The following is a 27,855-nucleotide window of genomic DNA, read 5'->3' as shown; positions in this document are numbered from 1 at the left end:
ATGGGACATCAAGGTAAAGGTATGATGTACTTCATTACAATTCATGTGTGCATCCCTTGGGCTCGGGGATGGTCGGGTGGATGAGTTTATGCCTGATTATGCATGTTTATGCATAACAATTATCTAGAGAAATCTTAGGGTTTTAACACTAGGAGAGAGAGAGAGAGAGAGAGAGAGAGAGAGAGAGAGGGAAAGAGTGAAAAGAGAGCGAGAAATAGAGAATAAAAAGTAACTTTTAATATAATATAATATAAATTAAAAGTATATATGTATATGTGTATACATGTATGTGTGTGTTTTTATTTATATTTATACATTTATACATACATAAATACACACACACACACACACACACAATATATACACACACACATACACACATATGTATGTGTGTATGTTTGTAAGTCTATGTGTGTATAATATATCCATCTATATATTTAAAAGTAAGCACATCTTACCGCGCATCTCCACGTACATTAAAATTTAATCAAAATTATGTCTCTGTGTGTATTTATATTTTTAAATACGTGTATATATGGATGTTTAAGTATGTGTCTGTGTATAGGTATATGTATATATAAGTATAACGGTGTCTATGTATAGGTATATGTATCTAAAACATAATATGGTATATACTAATATTTACATGTGTGTGTGTGAGAGAGAGAGAGCTTGAGCTTTTATGTGTGAAAGAGTGTGAGAAGAGAGAGGAGATGTGTGCATGCGTGCGTGTGTGTGTGTGTGTGAGAGAGAGAGAGAGAGAGAGAGAGAGCGCAGGTGTGTACAGTACATGTGTGTGTGAGAGAGAGAGAGAGAGAGAGAGAGAGAGAACATGTGTGTGTGTGTGAGAGAGAGAGAGAGAGAGAGAGTTTCAACATTTGAGAGTGTGGCGAGAGAGAGAGAGAGAGAGCCGTTTAGCGTCGACTTTATTTATCTAGAGAGACCAATTTACAGAGAGACTTGAACCTAGGTGGGTCCATGTCATCCCAAAGGCAATCCCACTAGCCCTGAGAGAGAGAGTTGTGAAAAGGCGGTCAGAGAAATCTAGAAATACACACGTTTGAGTGAGTTCATAGCTTACGTCATCATCAATAATGATAAACGCATATATATATATATATATATATATATATGTAGGTTGCGGGAAATCTTCTCTCTTGTTTTTTAAGCTCGCTAACAGCAATGGCAGAGGACAATAGCCATCAGCAGCAAGAGAAGAAGTGTTTTTTGGATCTGTCGTTCGTGTATCACGGCAAGGTCTTCCAGCTCTCCGTGCCGGCGGCGTCGACGCTGCGCGAGCTGGGGCGGCAGCTGGAGTCCGCTACGGGGGTGGCGCCGCACACCCTCCGCCTCCTCCTGCCGCGCTCCCCCGCCCTACTTCCCTTCTCGGACCAGCACGGATCGCTTCCAATCGCACAATCCGGCATCTCTGAAGTAAGTTCCTCCGTCACTGCTCTCGTCCTTTTTTTAAGTTTTAATATCTTAATGCCTCCAGTGCCGAAAATTGAAGGCTACAGTGGGATTTATATCCCATTTCAACCTTCAAAAGCATCCTCCTATTTGAAAATTGGGGTCTAATTAAAAAAGGCCTTTCAATGTACATTCTATTGAACAATGGGTTTCAGGTACCTTGTAGGCTTTTTAAGTTTGAAATCCAGGCATGGTTGCAAATTATAGCGCTGATGCCCGCCGTCGGTGTTTGGTTTCCTCATTGCCCCCTTCCTCTTTGAAATCCTCCCTCCCATTGAAACAATCATTCAACATAAATGTAATAAAAAGTTGAACGCAAATGGCACCATAAGAGTGGCTCATGTATACCATGTAGGCCATATTCCCTCCAAAACCACAAGTGACTCACTTGAAAATTTAGAAGAATTGTGCACATGAAATGGCTTCTTGGAAATGCAAAATATAGTTTTGCCATTCTTGCTACATGGTCTTGGGTCTCTAGAGAGGAGGAATCTCCGCCATCAAATCAGGAGACTTTCTTTTTAGGCACAAGTGTGGCTGAGCTAAGCCAGGCGCCGCCCACTATGGTGAGAGTGCCGCTGGCTGGCTAGGCGGTGGCGGAGCCCTCGGCACTAGTGCCACCCGAAATGGGCGGGAGGGAGGCTGAGTGCCAGGTTAGGCGGCAGTGCATAAGACACACCTCGACGGATGGAAACGGCTGCCGATGGACAGAACTTCGCGAGTAGAAACTGCGCATGCAGAAGGGGGGCAACCTTGCTCTGATACTACTGCGAGGGTTAGGGCTCCACAGACAGACACACACACAGAATTAGCAGAGCAAGAACACACAGAAGATGGTGATTGATGCTCACTCAAAGAAGGATTGCATAGAATGTGTGGAGCTAGAGAGTTGACTCCATAATATCAAAGTACAATAATAATGGTGGTGTCCTTTCACACCATATGTCCAAGGGGAAAAACCCAAAGCGAGAAAAGTGCCCTTGGTTAGCCCATGTTCACATGTGGCACTACTCATAGCATATATGCCAATAATTGAGGGGTTCAAGAAAGCAAGAACATCAGTGGAGTGCTCATAGGAGAAGCTGCCCCTTGTAAAAAGCCCATTACTAAGTGTTAGAGCTTAGGGATCTTTGCGGAGTGCTTGTATTCTTGACTAGGAGAAGCTGCCACCTGTAATAACTGGATGCATGCCAAGTGTTTCCTCTAGCAGCTAGAATGCATAATGACTTTTCTTGGCAACTTGACCAAAAGATCATTCTGGTTTCAGATGTTTACCATCATCTAACAGCTAGAATGCATACTTTTCTTGGCAACTTGACCAAATAATCCTTCTAGTTTCAGATGTATTTTGGTATACATTTATGAGCTTGCTCTTTTGATACATTTGGAATGCTTGTCATGTCTTAACGCTTTGTCTCTGTCTATATTCTAGGGTCGACCCATAAGAATGATGGGAGCTCTTCCTGGAGAAATCAAAGAAGTATCTCAAGAAGCTGGAAAAACGTATGAAAGGATAATTATTAATTTTTCAGATGAGGAAAAACGTGCCAAGCAACGGTTATCTGTTGGAGCTCGTGGTACCAAGAAACTTCCTCAAGGCAACTACATCTTTTGCGATTTTAGAACTTTACAGCTACCAGGTATTGAGGTAAAGATCACATCTCTAAGATAATGTTGGCTTTTAGAATTACTAAACTACTATGCTTGTTAAAAAGAGGAAAAAGTTTGAATGGATGAGCAGCACCTTGTCTTCTTTGCTAAGTTCAATGGAAGGATTTTTAGTGTTGGTGCTGCCTAGTGCAATCCTTTCTCCTCCTTTTCTTTGGTGTTTGTGCTTATGTGTGTGTTTCTTTGTTTGAAACCATTGTCATGCAGCTGCACCCTGCTGCAGGAAAAGCTATGGAGATCATGCATAAACTTGCGAGTGACCCAGGCATTGTTGCCATCATGAATAAGGTAATTGGGGTGGCCTTGTTAGAAATGGCCTTTTTTTCTTGCAATCCCGACTTTTGGGAGGGCTCCAGCTATTTGTTTGATTCATGGCTATGCTTGGGTATTTACACTAAGGATCTGTGTACGCTGTGTTTTGAAGATCTGGCATAGCTGAACTGATCAGAGGCTTCTATTCTGTTTGCACTATATATTCTTTCATGGAATTTGATTATGGCTATGTCACCTGACATTACAGCATCACTGGAGGGTTGGAGTGATGACAGAAATGGCACCTGTTGGTTATGTAGGAATCAGCCCAGAATGTATCTTAGGCTATAACAAGGTATATTTTGTATGAAGAATTGTTGAACTGATGTAATGCTTACAGAGTTGTGTTGTTTGTCTGGAATATTGTTAATGTGACTGCACTGTTTAATTTGCCCATCACAGAATAAAGGAGAAGAGATATCTTTACGTCTTCGGACAGACGATTTGAAAGGTTTCCGGAAGTATGAGAGTATAAAGAAAACTTTGTTACATGAACTTGTAAGTTTTTTTCTCTTTAGCCTCAGAAGAGAAGTATGGAGTAACATTGTTGTTCAATAAATACTACAGAAGCAGCTGAATTGTCGGTAACGTTAAATGTCACAGGCTCACATGGTCCACTCAGAGCACGATGCAGATTTCCATGCTTTGAACAAGCAGGTGCAAAAGAGCATCATATTATAAAGTTTTTTTTTTGTGTTGTAGCAGTTGGATATGTTCTCTTGGAGTTCCATTCTAATCTTTTAGGTCAGCTATTTGACAACATTACGGTGTTCCTGTCTTCTGTTGCAGTTGAACGAAGAAGCAATCTCTTTGGACTGGACAAAATCTGGGGGTCACAGCTTGGGTGGCTCTAAGCACTTAGATGATGATGACAATGAAGAAGAGTCTATAGATGCTGGAGGTGTACACACAAGTGGTGGCCAGAAACTTGGAGGAAGCGAAGAACATATTCAACTTGGTGCTCGCTCTGCAGCAGGACTGGCTGCTTTTCTCCGATTCTCCAGTAATGTTAACAAAATTCAGGACAATAATGCTATCGGAAATGAAATTGACATCATTGCCAAAGGAAAAGAGGTTCACAATCAAACTGATCTTGGTGTTACTAGTAAAGTAGAACCTGACCCTGATGACGACATAAGGGCTGAGCCTGATCCTGATGAGGCAAAGAGCATGGAAGTAGATGAATGTTTAAGAGAACAAGATCCAAGCTTAGGTGAGATGATCAAAATTCCCGAATTTCGATTTGAGCCAGACATGTATGATGCTATGGAGGACCAAGAAGTGAGAGCCCAGCTTGATCACTCTTTGAGCTGTGAAAAGAGGGACATTGTTTTAATGCATTCCAAGGCCAATCAGGAGACATCAACCAATCCAGAGTCAGACAATCCAGAGGAGATAAGTTCCGAAAAAAGGGAAGCACATGGTCTGAATGCTTTGGCAGCTAGACAGCACAATGTTTTAAGCACCAATTCTCAGAGTGAGGGATTCAAGAGAGAGATTTTCGAGTCATCTGTAGAGGATTTGGGCCTGAAATCAATGCAGGAGTATACAGAGATGGTTTGCCAGCGAATACAGGATGCAATTATCAACCTTAAAGAGGAAGCAACACCCTCAGAAGCTGCAGCAACTATTCAGACTCTATTCAGAATTCTCAGGTAGATATATCTGAGGCGGCTGAGTGAGTGGATAGTTTATGTTGTGAGATTTTTTAATGGAACCCTAACCTCATACTTTTCTTGACACATCAGAAATCTGAAGGAGCATCCACATGAGGCTAAGTTCAAATGCCTGCGAAAGGTAACTAATATCATCTTTGTTGCCTTTTCTAAGATAGGCAAATAGCTGAACACTTCTATTAAATCCTGTGTGCTGTTGCAAGCACATCATGTGCACTTACTAAATAAAAACAAGTATCAGTATAAGGACAGATGAGGAAATTGGTTATCATAATAGTGTAGCTCAATAATTTATGGCAACTGTAGGAGGTGGTGCAAAGTGTACAATCACCTTCTTGTGTACTCTAATTGTGGCTATTAAGAAGTTGTTCTCGTGAATATGTCTCTCCTGTGTGTTTCAAGCTATGTTCATAGCTTTAGTCATAACAAGTCAACCCCATGAACCAGGAGGTGGATAACACATTTAAGAAAGGGCTTGAGGCTAACTAAGTACATTGCCTGAGAGCTGAATGGAGGAGGATGAAGTAGTAGCAATAACATTTTGATTACTTGTGTCACATCTCTGGCAAGGGTTTGGGTCAATATCCATGGGCCAAGGGAGTGTCACACGTAAGCAGTTGGCTTTTGATGAGAGCTAGACATTTATCCATAGGTGTATGGATAAAATTGGTGCCAAACTCCTATACAAGCATGAGAAGGGCTCATAACTTATTATTCACCATGCCTTGTGTGGGTATGGATCTAGACAAGCCTGGAGGTGGGTCTAGGGCTTCCAAGCACTGACCGGTATTGTGTGTGGTATGGGATGCACATGGTGGTGGTATGACTGTGAGGTGGTGCCGTAATCTGAAGGCCTCATGCTATGGCGGTGCATCCGTCTATTGTTCCAAAGCTTGGGGTTGCTTGACGAAGCGAGCCTATGAGGTGACTCCCCGCCTGCTGTTTTCTTTGTGTGTTCTATGCGTATGTGTGCGTGAGTGCTTTTTCTGTATGATGATTGCTGTGGGAGCATGTCGTAGTTGGTATCAGAGCGAGACTGGCATCAAAAGACGGGATACAGAGATAGTTCTCGCCGCGACAAAGTTCGAGGTATGCTTTGTTGATTCACTATGAAAGAAGACTGGAATCTCTCGCTTAGACGAAGTTGAGTTCAGCTTCTAGTTTTCTTTATTCTCTCGAAGGAAAGAAATGGGCTGTAACTTTGGTTATGACTCTACTTCCTGAGGAGGAGAAGACGAAGGGTATTCCCAACTCTTGGAGAGGAGGGGAATAGAGTTTTAGTTGCGTTGAAAAACACCCTTTTCCCAATTCAGCAACGCGGCTGAATTGGGGATACTCTGCTTTCTAGGTTTTTCATTTTTAATTTTTGATTAAGAGAAATAATGCTAATCCTAGCACCACCCTGGATGCTCTCGGGGCTGAGATTGTGCGACTATCTTGGAATAGCTGGAAACACCAGTGAGCATGGGATGGTTTGGGTGCTGCTGTTGGGCTTGTCGTTGGCTGGGCCAGCCTTGGGATTGTTTCCCACTACGATGTAAGTTGTGATTTTGTTGGTGTGCATTGTGGACACCTATCCTACTGTGTGAAACCACGGTTTGCTATTGCAATAGGGTGGAAAGGCACTGTTCATTCCCAGGATACAATAGGAACAGATTCCCCTTTGAGTTTTACATCCAATACATGTTCTTTCCCTCTATGAGTCAGAGTGATTTTCCTACTGTAAGTATCCACCACCGCATGTACTCTATGGCACCATGGCATCCCCAACAAAACATCACAGCCATCAAGTGGCATAATAAAGAACTCTTCGCTGTCCACATAACCTTGCAAATGAAGCCGAAGCTTCCCAATGATAGGAGTAACGGGTTCTGCATACCCTGGACAAGCCATATTAGCCTCATCTAACAGCTCCATCATAATCATTGCCAAATTGATACCAATGCTAATAGCAACCAATGTGCGTTGATGAAGCGCTACTTGCCGATCTCCCAGCCAAGTCTTCCCACCTCGTTACCAAGGTTGGCAAGGGTTGAGGCCATGTCTTCACATCCATGTACCTGATGCCCTTTTGTACCACTTTACCAAAGCACTCATACAGCACAAAAGGTTCAAGACGCACTCCCCTTTGGCCACTCCACCTAGTGCCAAAGGTACCCTCTCATCATACTAGATTTTACAAGTATTTTTGAATTGAAATTTGAATGTTATTAAATAAAGCTTGCAATCCAAGTATGTGAGAGAGTTCACTTACAAAGGTAGCATGTACTTGTGCTCATTTCATCATTCCGATTTCATAATATACGAGAGATCAGAGCAAATCACACAACATGCAATGGGTGTGTGTGTGCACATATATATATATATTATCAGTAATAGTAGCGGAGCTATACAAAATTTTTAAGAAATTGATACATAATTCATTCTTATGCTTTAATATTTTTGAAAAGAATAAACTTAGTAATACAATTATGATAGTATAACTATCTTCTAAACTTAAATCCAATTTATGGATTTAAATTATAAGATTATCATAATTTTAGAAGCATAAAAGTATAAAAAGCCACTTTCTTAACCTCTAGATTCACAAGCTTAGAATTTGATTTGTGAATTAAGAATTTATCAATGAGAATCATCATTTGAATAGAGAATTGGTCATAGGAATGACCATTTTTTTGGGGAGAGAGAGATAAATATAAAAAGCACCCTAAGCATAAATGTAAACTTTTCTTAATTATTCATTACAACTCTTAAGAAAAGCTTGATTTGCATTATAAACACTTAATTTAGAAACTTATCAAGCTTGAGAGGGGTTGAGAAGTGAAAATATTGAGAATAGTAGAGAAAAACCATAAAATTACACTATAACTCTTGTTTTTGCTTGCTTCTCATATATATATATATATATATATATATATATATATATATATATATATATATATATATGACATAAAATCCAGTACAGGAGCTCTGTGTGAGACTTCGAAAGAGCAGAGAGGGTTGCTGTCCCGTGATAATGCAGAGGGTGGTGAAGGCCACGATCCGAGGCAGATGGTAGGCTGCCGTCCCAATGTCGAGGTCAAAGGAGCAGAGAGGGCTATATATATATATATATATATATATATATATATGACATAAAATCCAGTACAGGAGCTCTGTGTGAGACTTCGAAAGAGCAGAGAGGGTTGCTGTCCCGTGATAATGCAGAGGGTGGTGAAGGCCACGATCCGAGGCAGATGGTAGGCTGCCGTCCCAATGTCGAGGTCAAAGGAGCAGAGAGGGCTGCTGTCCCATAAAACACAGATAACAGTGCTGAAGTGAGCCTGATGAAAGCGTCGATACAAGCCTGAAGTAGGGCTGCTGAAAAACGCTGATGTCAGCCTGAGGTAAACGTTGAAGACAGCCTGAAGTAGGCGATGAAGTCAGCCTTGGTGTAGGCGATGAAGTTGGCCCTGATGTAGGCGATGTAAATGCTCCCGATGTAGGCGGTGAGTCCAGCAGCAGTAAATGCTGAAGATGAACCTGATGTAGGCTGCCTGCACCAGCAGCAGCAAGACTTGATATCATGGTTGAAGAAAACATTGGAATCCTTTTATATGAGTGAAGGGCTGCTGGTCGGTCAGGGTGAAGTGGCGGCCAGCAGCACAAGACAAGAAAAAACCAAAATATCCAAAAAGTGTCCTTTTTGGGCTGGATAAAATGGCATATTTCCACACCCCCTCTCAGGCCAAAAAAGGGGACCATGAGACGAGATGAAAAAGGGGTTTGAAGAGGATCATGACCAGGAATGGGGCGAGAATTTGTCGATGGTGTAGAACCGGTTGAGATTGGGTGGTATTGGATTCAATGCCACAATGCAAGAGGTTTTCACATGTATGAATGCCCATTTTTGGGTTTTCATTCACACATGCGTCCCAAACAAAAAACAGAATGCTATGCATAGGGAATGCAAGATGGAAAAAATGCAATGCAGTGGGTTTTCACTGACTCAGGAGAGGAAGATCCCCCTCTCAATATGCGGTCGCGAAGACGCACGAGGATGGGCCGGTTGATGGACTTTGTAAGGGTGTCTGCAGCATGGTTGTCCGCCGTAGGAATATATTGGAGTCTGATGGTACCAAGCTCAACCTGTTCCCTGGTAAAATGAAAATGAACATCCACATGCTTGGTACGGCTCAAAAAAAAAGAATTGCCAGCAAGGGCAATCGCACTCTGACTGTCGACGAAGATGATAGAAGCGGTGTCAATGGGAACGCGCATCTCTGTAAGAAGCTGTCGGTCGAAGATACATAGCCTCAGTGGTGCTTGTCGGTGTCACCAGTCTGGACATTTCCCAGTCTGAAAGGGGTCTGGTGGACTCCAGGATGTTTAAATATTTGGAAAGTACAAGCTTTGGGAATGGGGGATTATCCTAGAATACAAAGGACCATACTCCTAAAATTTAGGAGAGTTGCTATTTTTGGCCCGACTCCGATGGAAATTCTGTTCGCGTCATTACATCTGGAATTGAGCAGATACCAAGAGTTGGCAAAGTGCCTATGACAGAATGTCTACCAGTTGGGATATTTTTAGAGAGAAAGTTTATGGAAGGACCCATCTCTTAGATTGGGACATGTGGCAAGAAAATGGACCAAACTGAGACAAGTGGCTTGACACTTGTTAGAAAGTGGATCAAAGTGAGATAAGTGGCCTCACACTTGTCACTTCAGCTATTGTGTGGCTCTCCACTTGTCATCGTAGCCTTCTCTTGCCATTGTAGCTCATGGGAGGCCCAAATCTATAAATTGGAGCCCTCTCTCTTCATTAATGAAGGCTCTCTTGCTGCACACTAGCCTCTACCACCGGAAGGCTGCCCATTCTCCTTGGGTAATAAAATACTCCAAGAGGGGGGTCGGCCCATTCCAGCCTCTATGCGGTGTCACACGTGCAAGCTCCATTTTCAGCATTTGTGGATGTTTTGTCCAGCTTTATGTTTTATGCAAAGTGATGATGGATATGTGTTAAGGCTATGGTCATGTTTAAGTGTTTTAATATGCATTGATGGTATCGACAAGTGTATCAAAGGTCCTAGTCCCCCGGGCACCCGCCACGAGTTTCATTGGTATCAGAGCATAGGCTTTCTTGGAAGCGGAGGCTTCCTTCTATCAATAGGAAGAGAAAAGATCTCAAGTGGAGACCACACTTACCATCATTGCTGTTAAGCATGGCCAGCCGCTTCATAGCTTATGAGGCAAGAGCATGAGCAGTAGACAGCTTGTTGATCTAAGGATTTATGAATTCACAGAATTTTATCGTGGAAGTGTGAAGTTGGCTTTATGTGTGGATTATATTATCAAGCTTACAGGCAAGCTATATGGCGATATATCTCAGGATATCTTAAGGATATGGTGACGAGATATTTTTTTTGGCTTCATGACCAACCTGGCAAAGAAAAGCTAAGTATACTTTGAGTTTGCAAAGTTGGTGCTTTGGCTATTTACTATGAAGTGTTTTTAATGTTCACTAACCCTTGTATAGCTATGCAAGGAGAAAGGTGTTGTTGTTTGTCTTGAGATGGTTTCAGGGAAACATTGTTTATGGCTCCCTTTAATGGGATGAATTCTTTTCATGGCTCCCTTTATTGGGGTGGATTATATCCATGGAGATTTCTTTCTTGGACGAGATTTATATAGATATTGGGCTTCACAAGCAATTTCTATGGACGAATGTGTCCGAGTTTATAGAGAAGAAATCTTTGGATATCTCATGGATATGATGCTTTTATGGATAAAGTCCACCTCTACTCCAAGGTGTGTGGTTAGCACAGAGTATGTGGTAAGAGTTATGGTATACAAGGATTATGGTATACAGGTCTATGGATTCTTGGACTTCTTTTCTAGGAATTTGGATCCATCCTCAGGTTTATGGATTATGTTTATGGCTCCCTTTTACTGGGATGGATTATTCTTTTTGGCTTCCTTTATTTGGGATGCATTGGACTTATGAAACTCATGATTCACATACCTTGTGTAGTGTTCTCTTGTTCTACGTGCTCTCTTGAAGATTGTTTCTACTATGTGAGGGTGGAACAATAGAGAGCAGATGGAAGGGAACATGGGCACTTCAAAGGGCAGTGACAAGCACAACATACCCTGTGTAGTGTTCTCTTGTCCTACGTGCTCTCTTGAACATTGTTTCTACCATGTGTGGGTGGAACAATAGAGAGCACATGGAAGGGAACATGGGCACTTGAGAGGGTAGTGTGAGTTGGTGGCCGAAATGCCTACAAACTATTGGTGGCTGAAATGCCTAAAAACTATGTGTAGCAGAAATGCTTATGGAACACCAGGTTATCTATGCCTGCGACGAGTGATTGTTTTATCTTGTTACTTGAGCCCACCTCTCATCCAAGGTGTGTGGTCAGAGTACCAACACAGATTGCAAGTGGTAAAGTGGACATGACGGGACTTATGTCTATGCCAACGGTCATGTGGACCGATGTCTTGTTGGCAGGAGACTTATTTTGTCTCGCCCATTTACTTGGGACATGCATTATGATATCTGGACTTATGGGACTGATTTGTCTCGCCCATTTACTTGGGACATGGATTATGATATTTGGACTTATGGGACTGTTTTGTCTCGCCCATTTATCTTGGGACATGGATTATGATATCTGGCTTATGGGACTGATTTGTCTCGCCCATTTATCTTAGGACATGGATTATGATATCTGGCTTATGGGACTGATTTGTCTCGCCCATTTATCTTGGGACATGATTATGATATCTAGACTTATGGGACTGTTTTTGTCTCGCCCATTTATCTTGGGACATTGGTATTATGGAGACTTATTTAGTCTCGCCCATTTCTTTGGGACATGGATTCTTCAGTTATATTGGATTTTTGAGATTGTCTCGTCTCGCCCAATCGATGGGACATGATTATATCTTGAATATATGGCTTGAAGCTTAAAGTTGCGGACAACTTTTAAGAAGTTGGGGAGGATGTCACCAGCCTGGACATTTCCCAGTCTGAAAGGGGTCTGGTGGACTCCAGGATGTTTAAATATTTGGAAAGTACAAGCTTTGGGAATGGGGGATTATCCTAGAATACAAAGGACCACACTCCTAAAATTTAGGAGAGTTGCTATTTTTGGCCCGACTCCGATGGAAATTCTGTTCGCGTCATTATATCTGGAATTGAGCAGATACCAAGAGTTGGCAAAGTGCCTATGACAGAATGTCTACCAATTGGGATATTTTTAAGAAAGTGGATCAAAGTGAGACAAGTGGCCTCACACTTGTCACTTCAGCTATTGTGTGGCTCTCCACTTGTCATCGTAGCCTTCTCTTGCCATTTTAGCTCATGGGAGGCCCAAATCTATAAATTGGAGCTCTCTCTCTTCATTAATGGAGGCTCTCTTGCTGCACACTAGCCTCTACCACCGTTGAAGGCTGCCCTAATGATGGCTACTCTCTTTCTCTCTCTCTTGAAGGCTGCCCATGAAGAATACCGACTGTTGGGGACTGTTTTGGAGGCTTCCATCGTGAAGAAATACTGAAGGCAAGGGTATTTAACAGTTACTACTACGGTGAATGTTCCTACTTCCCTTACTCTGTGTGAGGATTTTGGATTGTGGTCAAGTGTGTCCGTGATCATGCCTGGGTCACAATGGTACTTCCAGGGATTGAAGGATTGGGATTTGGATTTGGTTGGGCCTGTGGAGTCCCGACATCAGTTTTCAGAGGGGGCAGTTGAGTTCTACATCTGGCGATGCTGACCTTCGAGGAGGGTGCTATTATACAGCATTTGGCTACTCTTGGTACAGAGTTGGAGGAGATGGACTCTATTTCCTTTGAGGGTATTATCTTCTTGGAGCTACAGGCTTCTAGGGATTCTTGTGACACTGTGTTTTTATTTGGGTTTGGCACCGATATTTGGAGTAGCACGACGCAACCTTCATGGTTAATTTCTTCTAGAGGAACAGTGTACCTCGCAGTTTGTTCAGTTGCTTTTGCAGTTGAGTTGGTGTGGAGATTGCTTGTGGAGCTTTCTTGGTACCTGTTGTTGCTGCTTTCTTTTGTCTTTGACAGAGGACAACTTCTTCGGCTTCTTGGAGTTATGTTCAGCATCTGGTGCTGAGAGGGGGTGTTAGCACATTCATCCCCAATTTCTGTCCATTTCTGGTGTCCTTTTGGTTCCAATTGTATGGCCCTTGATTGTGGGCTGGCCACCCCTATTTTACATATTTTTCTGGGATTTTTCCCAGCCCTTTTGGTATTTTACCAGTCGGCCAGCTCATATGCTCCAGTTGGCCAGCATATTCAGCTCCAGTCGGCCAGCCCTCCTCACCTATAAATAGGTGGGGCTGGCCTCTCATTATTCATTCAGTCTTGTACATATTTTGCTCCCTCACTTACGAGACTTGTAGTGTCTCTTCCTTGGGACTGTTTTGCTTCAGTATATTCAGCATAGTTTTCTCCATCTCTCTCTCTCTCTCTCTCTCTCTCTCTCTCTCTCTCTTGCACTCTCTGTTCACCACATTCTAGTGCCACTTTGCTTCCGCTCTGTGCACTCTTTCACCGGCCCAGTTGGAGTCCGTGTAACCATGCATGGTAATCCCATGACTGTAGTGAAGTCCATACATATAGGTACTTGCAAGATAGCGAACAACTCTCGTTGCTGAACTCCAGTGTGGCCCCTTAGGAACATTGAAATATTGACTTAAAATGGATGTGCAAAAGGAGATATCAGGATGAGAATTTGTGACCTAGATAAGTTTCCAAACTGCTTGGCGGAAGGCTCGTTCTTCATGTGGAGGTGAGTGCCCTTCCTTGGATAGTTTGATGGTGGGATCCAATGGAGAAGCCACAAGGATAGCACCAGCAAGAAAGTAGGAAGTAATGAGTTGAAGACAGTACTTTTGTTGGGACACAAAAATACCATCAAGATGTTGGACCACTTCCATGCCAAGGAAATATGAGAGAGGACTGAGATCAGTCATCTCAAAAGTCCGTCTCAATTGTGCCATGATGTTAGTCACTTTGGCTTGATGTGAACCGGAAATGATGAGGTCATCGACATACAGAACTAGGTAGCAAACCATCTCTTGATCTGTGTGGATATAGATATTGGGATTACAATGAGATGGCTGAAAACCTTGGCTGCGAAAGAACTTGTCGATACGATGATACCCCGCCCAGGGGGCTTAAGCCCATAAAGCGCTTTATGCAGGCGGAAGACTTTGTCCTCATACCCATGGAGTGAGAAACCCGGAGGTTGGTCAACGTAAACCTCTTCTTCGAGAAGTCCATTGAGGAAGGCACTCTTGACATCCATCTGATAGACTGGCCATGTGGTGTGTGCGGCCAGATTGAGTAAGAGACGGATTGTCGTCATTCGAGCGGTAGGGGCAAAGGTCTCGTCAAAGTCAATGCCTTCTTTTTGGCGAAAACCTTACACCTCCAGTTAGTTGGGCTTTTGTATTTATCCAAAGTACCATCGGCTTTAAATTTGGTGCGAAAGATCCATTTGGGCCCAATGACCTTTTTATGACTAGGGCGATCCACAAGGGACCATGTGCCGATCAGTACTTTCAAGTTCTTGTTCCATAGCTTGTTTCCAGGCTGGCTGTTGGATAACATCTTTCCACGAAGTTGGCTCATCATGCACAACATAGTCTATGGAGAAAACAGAGGCAAATGAGGCACTAGGAGCAAGCCTGGTGGATTGATGAGGACCATCCAAAGGGGTATGATGGGGAAGCATGCCAGAATCACGCATGGCTGGGTGGCTGTCGGAAGGAGGAAGCCTCCTCAAGAGGCGAAGTTGTAGGTGACTTGGTACAGTCCGAGATTCTTGTTCAATTGGTATGGGCAGTGGAAGGTGAAGTAAATTTCGCTCATCAAAGACAATGTCTCAACAAACGAAGACTTTGTTTGATCTTGGATCAAAAACTTTGTGAGCCTTTGATTCAGAAGAGTAGCTGTCACGACCTTGTGTTTTTCTCTGGACAGTATGCAGGTGTGCACGGGGACATGGTGAACAGTGTGAATGGCATCAGTTTGGGGCAATAACTTCATGGACAGATTGGTACAACTCTTGGGGTCGAAAAGGACTCGAGGTTTTAAAAAGGTCCGTTTTTCATTACCCCATGTGGGGGGAGGGGACAAAAGGTTTTTAAAACATTAGGATCGTGGCCCAAAAGCTATATTGGGGGCCTACGTGCTTTTTTCCGGAAAGAGGGGCTGGCGGGCTGCAGAGGGTGCTTCCCTATTGCTGAAAAAAATGGAGGGTTGAACAGGAGGCGGCGGGCTGGAGCTGCGGCACATGCTCTCTCTCTCTCTCTCTCTCTCTCTCTCACTTGACACATCGAGGGCTGGACTGCAGGCGCACAGGGCTGCAGCAGAGGAGTGTGTGTATGCTTTCTCTCTCTGGAAAAAGGCTGCGCTGCAGTACATACAGGGCTGACTGAATTTCTCTCTCTGGCGACTGTTAGCTTGGATTGCACGTGGGCTGAACAGAGGAGTAGGGTTGAATAGCAGGCTGTCGGGCAGTTTTGCAGGGGCGCATAGGGGCAGGTTATTTACCTATTTGCAACAGGCCGGCTGCAACTGCATGTGTGTGCTTTTTCTCAAGGGAAGGCTGGTAAGCTGAAGTGGCAACATGCGCTATCTTAATCTCTTTTGGAAGGAGGCGCACAACGGGGAATGTTTTGAGACTGTTTATGGGCTGTTTTGCTTGACTGCAAGTACACTATGTACATGGGTTATTGGCTGCAAGTACAAGGTCACCTGGTTATGTTTCTTGGCATGGCTGCATACCCATGGAGGAGATTGCGTTCTTCCTGCTTGGAAGGAACAACTCTTGGGGTCGAAAAGGACTCGAGGTTTTAAAAAGGTCCGTTTTTCATTACCCCATGTGGGGGGAGGGGACAAAAGGTTTTTAAAACATTAGAATACCTTTTTTTCAAAAGGATCGTGGCCCAAAAGCTATATTGGGGGCCTACGTGCTTTTTTCCGGAAAGAGGGGCTGGCGGGCTGCAGAGGGTGCTTCCCTATTGCTGAAAAAAATGGAGGGTTGAACAGGAGGCGGCGGGCTGGAGCTGCAGCACATGCTCTCTCTCTCTCTCTCTCTCTCTCTCTCTCTCTCTCTCTCACTTGACACATCGAGGGCTGGACTGCAGGCGCACAGGGCTGCAGCAGAGGAGTGTGTGTATGCTTTCTCTCTCTGGAAAAAGGCTGCGCTGCAGTACATACAGGGCTGACTGAATTTCTCTCTCTGGCGACTGTTAGCTTGGATTGCACGTGGGCTGAACAGAGGAGTAGGGTTGAATAGCAGGCTGTCGGGCAGTTTTGCAGGGGCGCATAGGGGCAGGTTATTTACCTATTTGCAACAGGCCGGCTGCAACTGCATGTGTGTGCTTTTTCTCAAGGGAAGGCTGGTAAGCTGAAGTGGCAACATGCGCTATCTTAATCTCTTTTGGAAGGAGGCGCACAACGGGGAATGTTTTGAGACTGTTTATGGGCTGTTTTGCTTGACTGCAAGTACACTATGTACATGGGTTATTGGCTGCAAGTACAAGGTCACCTGGTTATGTTTCTTGGCATGTTAGCGAAGCAAGCTCGCATAGGTGCATACCCATGGAGGAGATTGCTTTCTTCCTGCTTGGAAGGAACAGAGGGATCATCAGTTTTGGGCATACCTATGTAACATAGTTGTGGGGCAGAAATACAGCCATACATATTCAGTAAGAGCTCTCTCTTTTGTTTGTGTGTTGTGTTGGCACTACATTTGAGTATGTACCAAGAATGTTTTCACGTGGAAACAGGACATGGGTTTCATACTGGGTCAGACCAGATGTTTAATGGGAAAACAGGTCACCCGATGTTTGCTGAAACAGGTCTTTGTTTCATGTGGAAACATGTTTTTGGGTCTCCAAGAGATAGGTCATGTGCAGGAAGAGGGTACAGGAATGGACACATGTTTGGTACAGCCTTGCTGGCTGATTGGACAGGGGTTCGGGAATCCATGACTGAGATGGATAGTACCCTTGGAAGGCAGAGAGAGTTGGTACAGGTGTGTCAACTGTATGGTATGCTTTGCTGTGATGCGAGTTCTCTTTTGGGAAACAGTTTGGAGTCATCATTGTGATGTAGGAGCACTGGATGTGTCAGGGTGTGATGCTGTTCATAGGGTGAGAGGCTATGGTTGGTTGTGGGAGCCTTGGTCATGGGAGAAAGCTTCTGTATGCAGACTCAATGTGTGGGAGTCTTTTGATGTGAACAATGGCTGGACTTGTTTGTGGATGCCGAGTGGATATGAAGCCATGATGCAGGGTCTTTGCAGGCTTCAGGAGTTCTACTGTGACGGTTGAGTTTCCAGCCTTATTGTAATCAAAGCCCCTCTTATAATCAATCAAAGAAATACCGCAAGGGGCGCCACTGTGTTTTGGGGCTAATCGGTGTCCGTGTACTGTTTGTAGGAGCACTCTAGCTCCCCCTGTTTGTTTCCCTTTTCTTGGTCCTCAAAGGTGTTGAAGTGTTGTGTGTGCAAGTTTGTTTTTGCACCGCCTTTTGGTTTTGTCTGAAGGCTGGAGGCCGGTTTACAGTAGCCCACAAAAATGAGCAACTCACTCCTTGGCTCAAGCTTGTCCCTTGTGTCATTTGGAGTGAGTGTACGCACGACACCCAAAGACACGGAAATGGAAAATGATTGGTTTTTCGCCATAAAATGCCTCAAACAGTGTCTTGTGGGGAACGACGACTGTGCGGCAACGGTTTAGAAGCTACATCGCAGTGTTGACCGATTCTGACCAAAGGTATTCAGACAGCTTAGCTGCAAAAAGCATGGAGCGTGCCATATTCATCACAGTTCGGTTCTTGCGCTCGACCACTCCATTTTGTGAGGGAGAGTTGGTGAAGGTGAGTTGGCGTTGAATGCCTTGGTCTTGCAAGAACTCAATAAATTGATGGGAGATAAACTCACCACCATTGTCATTGTGAGCAATTCCAATTGAGACGCCCATTTGATTAGTGACTAACCGAACCCACGTGGAAAAGTATTGGAAGGCGTCGGATTTATGCTTTAGGAAATATACCCACATGTATCTCGAATAATCATCAACAATTAGCATGTAGTAGAGAGATCCATTCAAGGAAGGTTTTGGGGATCGGCCACTCAAGTCAAAATGAATGAACTTGAGGATTCCCTGAGCACGATGAGTAGCATGTTGTGGGAATGGTGAGCGATGTTGCTTACCCATTTGACATGGCTGGCAGACATCCTTTGTCAGTTTGAGGCTAGGTATGCCTTCAACTAACTGGTCTCAAGATAACTCATAGAGTGTGTCATAGGGTAGGTGACCATAGCGAAAGTGCCATAGTTGTTCAATGTCGGATGGAGCTAGAGTCGCATATGCACGAACCTGATGAAACTCCGAACCATTGGAAGATGGCCCGGATAAAAAAGTAGACATCCGGTACAAGCCATCCTTCTGAGCTTGACCTCTGGCAACAACAAGACCGGTAGTCTCATCAATTACCTCAACAACTCGTTTGTTGAAGTAAACTCTATGATTGAGTTGGGTCAGCTGGGATACAGAAAGTAAGTTGAGGTCTAAATCAGGGACAAGATGGACATTGTCCAAGGTAGCCTGGTCGGGGCCTGTGTTAGTGTCAAATAAGATGGTGCCAATAGATTTGATGGGCATCATTGTATTGTTGCCACATCGAACTTCACCCTTAGCAGGACGCTGAGAGATGAAAATGTCAGCATTGCGTTCCATATGGTGTGTAGCTCCGCTGTCAACTACCCAAGTGACTGGATGACCACAGGGAAGAGTTGGGTGGGCCTCAATGATGGGCACAGGAGGATTGTCAGGTAACTTACAGATCTGAATGAAGGCAGAGGCTTCCACACGCGGATGGCCTCGTCTAGGCCTTTGTTTCTTCTTCCTTGGAGGAGTGGCCAGAGTCAACCTTAAATGTGACTTGAGCGACATTGGCCGAGGAGCGTAGATGAGGTGTAAGGGAAGACCAATTAGACATCTCTTCCAGGGTGGTGAAAGAAACGGACTGGGAAGGGGGGACTTGAGCAACCTGACTAGTGGATTGCCACTGAGAGGATCTCGGCCATTGCCTTATTGCTGTTTCCTTGGCGGGGAGCCCTACAGAGTAGGTGTTGGATTATTTGTAACTCGCGAGTGCCCGGGGGACTAGGGCCTTTGACACACTTGTTGATACCATCAATGCATATTAAAACATTTAAACATGGCCACAGCCTTAACACATATCCATCATCACTTTGCATAAAACATAAAAGTTGGACATAACATCCACAAATGCTGAAAATGGAGCTTGCACATGTGACACCACATAGAGGCCGGAATGGGCCCCCCCCCCCCCCCCCCCCCCCCTTCGGAGTATTAGGGAAGACCTCAACAAAAGCTGGTTTTTTAGGGGTTGGGCCCTTTAGTACCTGGTTGCTAGGGACATTTAGATGATGGCCTGCTTTTGTGTTTTTGGTTTGCTATCGTCTCTTGTTCAATGAGATAGAATTTGTTTTGCTTTTTGGTGACTTATGGCATCAAGTAACTATTCTTTAGTTCAGTATCTGGAGCATTTTGTACAGACTCTGTACTGCCCATTTGCACCCCTAGCTGCCTTGCAGTGGTGCAGGAGTTGTTTTCTGAATGTCATGGAGAAGGATGTAGTGCCCATGTAGAAATATGTAGTTCAGTGCAAAGCTGGTAGAAACTAATTGTGATGATTCTTGATTGAACTTTTTCATTGTGGATTTTTTAACAGGCAAATACAGCTTTTCAGAATCGCATTGCCAAGTTCAAAGGTATGGCGTGTGGTATATTCACTGTTACATATTGCTGCCGCTTTTGAATATAAACTGAAGGACCTAGATTTGTCGTCACCTAATTACTCTCTTGGTTTTATTAGGTGCAATGGAGGTTCTGCATGCAGTTGGATTTTCGGATGGACCATGCAATGGTACTGAAGGCAATGATTGTCTTGTCTTGAAGAGAGACGATCCAGTGCTACTCTGGCTTGCACAGACCTCCTTAGAAGCTTGCATGGGCTAGTGCCATAAATCACATTGTGTTATATGTATTTTAAATCAGCCGCCACCAATCAACCATAGCTATACATAACTAATTGCTTTCAGTCTCACAATGGACTGAAGTTATTCAAAAGGGCAAGGTGGCTCTAAAGCACGTGTAATAGTGCAATGGGTATTGAAAGTAGTTCATAAGGCAGTCAGTGTGAAGATGCACATGTTGCAAGTCGGCTGTCTAATTTGGGATTGATGTGATGGAAAAGAAAACATTATTTTTGATTAAAAAATAAACTCAACTACAAGAGACGCGAAGAAAATGAAAGAATTATTACAGACACAAATGTTCTATGTGATAAGAATGCTATCAAACTTTGGTGCAGAAAATATGTGGGTATCTTTTGTATCAAGTTAATAAGTCCTCATCCGTATCTTTTAAATTTCTTATGAAGGAGGAATGATATGTAGCAGTGTTTGAGTCCACATAAAATAAAAACCTCAAAAGTAAAAAGTTACAACGTATCTATGAAAATATTGTTATCAAACTCAAGGTTGGGAGTTGAAGCGTGAGATAATGTGTAGTGGCATCAAAATAAGTACAATGTATTAACAGAAGGGGAAAGATTTTGTAGTTATAGAGTTGTGAAGCTGATTTGTGATCTTGTTCTCACCACTTATAAACTCCTCCACCGGTGTCCCAAGTATACTCGGTGGTGGTTATGCCTCCCCGCACTATAGTGCCACGGGGTCTTAAATGAAGCCTAGGTGGTGGGATCGAAGGTGGAGAAGCCCGGGCATGAATCCCAAGAGGTGGAAGGCCATCTAATGGGGCTCGGTTTACTATAAGTAAACCAAGGCAACTATTAATGTGGGGATTCTAACTGTGATCATAAAACCGGGATGCTACACACAACCCCAAGTACTATAGCTTGGGAGAACGTCATCATGGAGACATTGTTGTGGTTTGGGATCATGTTATGACAGTGTGGCATGGAGGCTCCTTACATGGCTACCATTTGTGTGAACTTGACATATCCTCTTGGGATCTCATGCTATGATATTGTGTGACATGGAGGCTCCTTGCAATGGCTACTACCATCTATGTGATCTTTGACAAACCCTCTTGTATTGTACTTGTGGATTCTTGGATCACATTGCTTGTGAACGTGCATGCATAAAAGAAGCCTAGGTGATGTTAATTTCTCGCTAACTTCAAAGGCACAGTATTAAAGAGAATTATTATATGTGGTTTTGATGCATTTTGATCTCACACATGATGGGTTAGTGAGTCATTTTGTATGTGGATTTACAAAGTGTGACCTTAGAGAGTCATTTTGTGTGTGGATGTACAAAGTGTGACTTTAGGCATTCCTTTTAGATAGATGCATAATCCAGAGCTTTGGACAAAGAACTATAGGTGCAGGAACTAGTCAATAGTGTGAAAGGGTTTGCATACTTTACCTAGGTTGCTCAACCCTCGCGCTACCTTGCTACCACTTTGAATCTCTTAGCTTGCAATTTGATCCCTATTAGGCATTAGCTCTTGACATAATGCTTAGATGTGATTATTTTTGATGATACATACATTTACAAAGATCAATTTTACACATGAATCTTTGTAAAAACTACCAAGAAAATTGGAATTTCAACTTAATTTAGGTTTCTTGTGAAATGGTCTTTTTCTTTAACTGATATTTTACGTGCCTTAATTTTTGACAAAATGAAAGGTCATTGCAAAATTTACACCTTTCATATCTAGTGGGTTACTGGCAGCATTGGTGGAAGCATCCTATGACCATTGTAAGAAATTGGTTGAGTCATGTAATTAAAGGAATCAAGAGCATATACAGAAGCTTTGTAATATATAATAGAGTAATAAAGCAAGATGGTAGTTAATGGGTTATATTAGTGGGTTTTGAGTGTCATTGGAGATTTTCAAAAACATTTGAATTTCTCTAAAAAGGGATTATTAGACCCATCATTTTAAAACCTTGTTAGTAGTTACGTATTGAGATGGGAGTGGAATAGATTGGACCTAGCAGAGGAAAATATAAGAATAGAGTAAGTAGAAAATCCATAACTAAAAGCTCCAAAATAACTAAAGAAAAACCCAAATAATAAGTTAGTTAACCTCTCTAGGTGAGACTATGGGGGCATAGCGTAACTTGAACAAGATAAGAATAACATCATAGGCCATGAATACTACTAGTTAGCCTCTCTAGGTGAGACTATGGGGACATAGGGTAACTTGAACAAGATAAGAATAACATCATAGGCCATGAATACTAGCAGATTATCGTGAATACTAGCAGATTATCGTGAATCCTTTTGGTTTGTGGAGTCCACTTGCATGGGGCATTTTGGTATGGTTGACATTGTTGCTAGTTATAAGATAACTTTAGCATGGTTACTAGATACAAGACAACTTTAGCAAGATTTTGGCATCGTTGCCAAGCTAGTACCACAATTGAGGTGAGATTTGTGCCCTTTAAATAGAAACTACAAACACCTACATAATCAAAAAGGAAGAAGACGAAATAGAGTCTTTCAGTTGACTTTTGTGAAACTCAGGTCTCATGAAAGAGATCTTTAGAAAACAACAAGTATGATTGAGGGGCTTCATTTCATGAAAACCCAAGTTTTTAAAGATATAAAAATTTGTTGGTTGATTAACTGGCTTCATTTCATTTCTCAAATGAGAGGTCTACTCACACATGTGTAATTAAGTACCCTCTCTCACATTTAAAAAAAAGACTGATCTTGACCAATATAAACTTTTAGATTGGCACATATATCGATTATACATTTAATGTCAATGAATATAAATTAATATCAACCCTGATATATTATAATATTATCTTATATAATTTTTAAGACTCCATGGGATGTAAATAAATAATATAAGGGTCAAAAAATGGTGAAGAGGTTATCAATTATAATGACATTTATGAGATCATCGATGGATCTTTGGAAATTTTATTAAAATTCTAAGTCAAATTAGATTAAGGTATATAAGTGACCTAAATTTTTAAGCTTGTTATAGAGGATCGTGAAAATGAAGGTTTTTGTTGACGACCTATAGTGTGTTGCTTTAAATAAGAATATGAAAACTCCAATGGATCCAAATAAAACACATTTATACTTGAATGCGAATAACCTTAGCTTGACTATTGACTTAAAATAGAAAAATTCATGACACAAGAGTAATCTTTAAGGCAAAAACCTCATCATGTTAATGGTGGCCAAGGCTGTAAGAGAGTCAAATCTTGAAACTATAAATTTTAGTGGAGAAACTCTAGTTTAAAGAATAATTCCAATGAGAAGAAACACAATAATTTCATGTATTATTTTATAAAAAATATTCAAAATAGGTGCCAATTTGAGCTTAAATTTTGATGGAGGAATCATAATAATTTTTACATTGTGTTTTTAAATATTCTCCAAAAAACTCAACAACAATGGAGATGTTTTGAGATTTGCAAGGTTTCCCAAAAGTATATATAAATTAGGTCAAAACAATGAGTAAAAATATTTTTCAGTTCCCTCAATTATGCTTTCAATTCTTAGAAGTAAAAACCAACTCTGGATGAGATTAGGGACCCCATACAGTGATGAGATTAGGGACCCCATACAGTGATGATGAATGAATTTGAACTAGGGTTGAGTTGTGGTACTAGGTATTGCACATAAGTTCATGATTGTTGAATGCAAGAAATTACCTTAACCTGTGCCAAAACAAGTGTCATTTGTTACTTTTCCATAGAGTTACAAAAGCAACTTCTCATGTGGGTGGACGTGCTCGCCATCCTCTTCTGCATCCTCTCCTGTTTGTCACACCAAGGAGATTCCATGGCTATGGGAGTGAAGGAAGAGCTCTCTTTGCCTAGATGAAGGCAAGAAGAGGATAGCCATTCTCCCTCACAAGAGGGGGTTAGAGAAGAATCTCAAGCAAGGTATAAGTCTACAAGTAGTCAATCCTACCTACGCAAGGCAGCCCCAAATCCCAGTTTTATCTTATAAGCTATCAAACACCATGTTGGATCCCGTCCTACTTAATGCTCAAGGCTTTTAGCAGTTGTCAAACACCACATTGAATCTCCTTCTATCTTAGCATTTGCCAAACACCACATTGGATCCCATCCTACTTGACGCTCAAGAGGCTTTAACAAAGGGTTCCCCTACATTTGGGTTTCAAGATTGAAAGAACTACACCACAAGCCTTTGTAACCACACGATTAAATGCCAAATCAAAGATGAAGTGAAGACCTAACGCCATGCTTTTTATGTCACCCCTAATACTTAAGCAAGCATGGAACGTAGTGGCTATGGACTCTACTCAAGAGCAAGCATGGAACGTAGTGGCTATGGACTCTACTCAAGAGCTAGATAGTCTTTGAAACTTTTCAAAATTCTCTCTCATGAATGCTTTGGTGAAGATATCTGTAATTTGGTCTTCAGCCTTTACAAATCTTAGATCCAGTTGACCTTATAGTACTTTCTCTCTCATAAATTGATAATGTACCTCAATATTGGTGGCTATGTTCACTCCTGCTCCTCCTCTAGGATTGCACTCATGGTCATTCCCTCTAGTTTGATTGGAACGGTGGCATTCATATCATCATCTTCGAAGTTTTTACCACTGCACTGAGATAGGCATGTCTTTGTATACCTTCAATAGGTTTTCCTCAGTTTCTTGGTCAATATCCTAATGGCTTAAGTTGAATTTTCATCCATTGGTGGTCTTCATTCTAGGTTTTTGGTTTCCCTTTTTAAGTATTCAGCCATAGAGATAGTCACTCGGGTCAAGAGGATCACTCTCAAGGCTCTCATTTCTTCTTAAGTTTTGACCTTACTGTGAATGCACGTTAGCTATAGTTATTGACTCTTCTTTTGAGCCGATGTATGAAATCATGGTCCATAAGGAGTTTCCTTTTGATGTGATGATACCCATGCTCACTCTAACTCATTTTCCTTGGTGTTTTCTCCTACCACAGATTCTTCGAGCACAAGATACCTCTCATGAACCTCTCATTCCCTCAGGATATGGTCATGTAGAGCTGTTATGTTTCCTATGTCTTCAAGCTCCAAAGGGTCATTATTACAGGTTCCCTCTCTAAGTTTAAGCTCTTTTAGTGCTTCCTTGTTTTCCCATTGTTGTTCTAAGTGGTCCTTTGAATGTCAATATTTTTGTAATTCCTAGCTTGAGACACTACCTTCATGAGATTCTTCTAGGATAGGTTCTAGAGGTCTCGATGTAGGAGTCTTGTAATTCCTACACGACCCTCTATTTCTAGTTGGGCCCACATGTACCGGTTTATGTGCTTTGCTTAACCTCGAGATCTCCTATCTTGAGTTAGGGCACTCTTGTATTTTTTGGGGAAGGAGTTCTTCATATTTTCGGTCTCAATTTATATCACCCTTCCATAGATTTCTTGGCCATTTCTAGGAGTTCATCCATCCCATCCATCAAGATTGATCCATCACTGGTTTCTATCTCTTAATTCCTTGTCCAAAGTGATTTAAAAAGGAGGTTCTGGAACATCTTCAATCTTAATATATCTTGGATCATCCCTTGGATTCCTGGTTTGTTTGTGCCTCTTGTCCCTATGGGCTTGAGATGTTTTTTGAGCTTTTTCCTTGAGTTCTTCCATTCTGTCCATGAGGATTGGTTCATCATGGTTTCCCACTCCCCGCTCTTCTTTAATCTCAAAGCAATTTGAGTGGAGGAAGCTAGAACATCCTCAATCTCAAAGTAATTTAGGGTCTTTCTCTCTTTGGTCTTGTTTAGCTTCAATTCTTGCCATACCCTTCTATAGGGTTTATACCCCACAATATTGATCGTGTCTCTTCCATTGTGAAGGACTCTTGGTCTACTTATGAGCTAGTGTTTGGCGTAATGAGGGAGGTCAATTCTACTCGTGGTGTGGTACCACTCCCTACTACTGTCGAATCATGAGAGGGACGAAGGCTGGTATTCAAAGATCGGGTTAGAATATGACTAGGCAATGATTCGATGTGATCGTTAATGCATAAGATCAAGTACGAGAATCACTTGTGCAAGAATTCTTTTTATGAGGATTTTATAATTTTTGAGTCTTTTAATGGGGTTTCATAGAAATAAGAAAGAACATGCAAGATGTACATAAGCAATGCAACTATGAATTTTTTTTATCTTTTCTTATTTTTTTCACTCTCTGGAATCATGTCAAATTGACAATCCGGATGTCAGATTGGCGATCTAGATCTTAAATGATCGGAATAGGCTATGAACTGAAGATCCAACAATTTGAATATCTCGATGATCCAGATATAAAACCAATGATCTAAATATGGCTATGATTTGGATCGTAAATTATCTGGAGATAGGATCAATGATCAGGACATGTCCACGGCTGAGACCTTGGAATCGCTTGATCCAAAAAAGTTAATGATCTGAAAAGACAAGTGATCCAAAAGTGAACAATCTGATTTCTTAGAGTAGGATTGGCGATTTGGACTCTTGGAGTAGAGATTGACATTCCGGATTTGGGATCGGGATTGAACGTGGTTGATGATTTGGGATCGGCGATCCAACAATACATTAATGGTGGTAGGCAAGAGCAGATTTCTATTTACTTATTAGGTATATCAAGGGTCTTTACAAAACTTTATACCTTCTTATAAGAGAATATTTGATCGATACCTTGACAACCACCATTCTTAAACCTCAAGTGTGTGGCAATGAAAATCATCTACCACAACAATTCCTCATCAACCACTTTTAGGCTTTGGTCAATGATTTGAATTTGAATGATCCAAATCTTGATTGACTATCCAAGAATTCCAAAGACCATAAAATACTTTTTAAAGATTTTTTTTTGATTTTTAAGGGTTTTTTTGTTCTTTTACATGAAAGGGGTTTCTTAGCATCACTCCAATGTCATGATTTTCAACTCAATTTTACAAAAACAATAGCTTCAAATATTAATGCCTTAATAGTATAAATAAATAAAAAATGTTAATTACACTAATTTCTTAATTAATCTAAGATAAAGCTCAAATCAACCAAGGGGAGAGATAACCTACCTCAATCACACTTGGGAGAGCTTTCTCTTCATTCCACCACTCCCAGGAGACAAAGAATAGAACATAGCGATCAACATAAAACATGAAAAAGGTTAAGGTTAGAAGCAAGGCCTACTCTAATCACACAAATCTACTCTTAAATACCCAAATAGCACACATAACCACATAAAACAACTCCAATCCTACTCTAGAACACATCTCCTCAACATTCTACCAAGGATTTGCATCCAAGGGCAAGATAGAGTGAGAATAATAGAAGATCTTTGAAAAGTAGCTCTACTTCTTAACCTCATCCACCCAAGACTAGTTTGATCCGTGGTAGAGCAGCGCCATTTGTTCATATTAAGAATCTTCTTGCTCCTTATCAAGGAACCATAGTGCTAACGGTTAGACCACTTATCTTGGATCATGAAAGTCCCTAGTGAAGAGGCTAAAGAGGCCAAGAGGTGTGTTAATCCCTCTTATTTGAACTCTTCCTCTACTCTTAAATCAACTAAGTAATCATTCCAAAAGGTAGTGGTTACGCTTAAAAGCTTGAACCACCTTCTTCTCTAATCATGCTCAATCACGCTCTCACTCAAGTAAGGAAGCATGCATACTCAATACACTTAATACA

The 27,855-nt window shown here is 42.0% G+C and overlaps 1 protein-coding gene across 2 annotated transcripts; it reads left to right on the top strand.

Annotated features, from left to right (window-relative positions):
* Positions 1-1,141: 1,141 nt before the first annotated feature.
* LOC147631459 (zinc metalloproteinase-like protein) lies at positions 1,142-20,511 on the top strand. Of its 2 annotated transcripts, none has more exons than XM_086809858.1 (10): positions 1,142-1,434; positions 2,903-3,118; positions 3,346-3,426; positions 3,659-3,745; positions 3,853-3,948; positions 4,054-4,107; positions 4,240-5,105; positions 5,199-5,247; positions 19,916-19,955; positions 20,060-20,511. In XM_086809858.1, exons 1-10 carry the CDS (start codon positions 1,183-1,185, stop codon positions 20,200-20,202), a joined length of 1,884 nt encoding a protein of 627 aa, XP_086665984.1. In that variant the 5' UTR covers positions 1,142-1,182; the 3' UTR covers positions 20,203-20,511. The 2 variants fall into 2 exon arrangements, with proteins under 2 accessions (XP_086665984.1, XP_086665985.1); XM_086809859.1 differs by having other exon boundaries at positions 1,158-1,434; positions 2,903-3,110; positions 20,060-20,468.
* Positions 20,512-27,855: the final 7,344 nt, after the last annotated feature.

This window comes from Cibotium barometz, chromosome 15 (assembly GCF_041138505.1).
Source record: "Cibotium barometz isolate CiBa-2024 chromosome 15, ASM4113850v1, whole genome shotgun sequence".
Lineage (NCBI taxonomy): Eukaryota > Viridiplantae > Streptophyta > Polypodiopsida > Cyatheales > Cibotiaceae > Cibotium > Cibotium barometz.
The sequence above is the reverse complement of the archived record's forward strand: the minus strand, read 5'-3'. Positions and strand labels throughout refer to the sequence as shown.

Excerpts from the sequence above, each read along its gene's own strand:
- LOC147631459 (XM_086809858.1), top strand. The coding sequence starts at position 1,183 with ATGGCAGAGGACAATAGCCATCAGCAGCAAGAGAAGAAGTGTTTTTTG. Across the intron at positions 3,746-3,852 it reads GTATCTTAGGCTATAACAAG|AATAAAGGAGAAGAGATATC; the intron begins GTATATTTTGTA and ends TGCCCATCACAG. Across the intron at positions 5,106-5,198 it reads ACTCTATTCAGAATTCTCAG|AAATCTGAAGGAGCATCCAC; the intron begins GTAGATATATCT and ends TTGACACATCAG.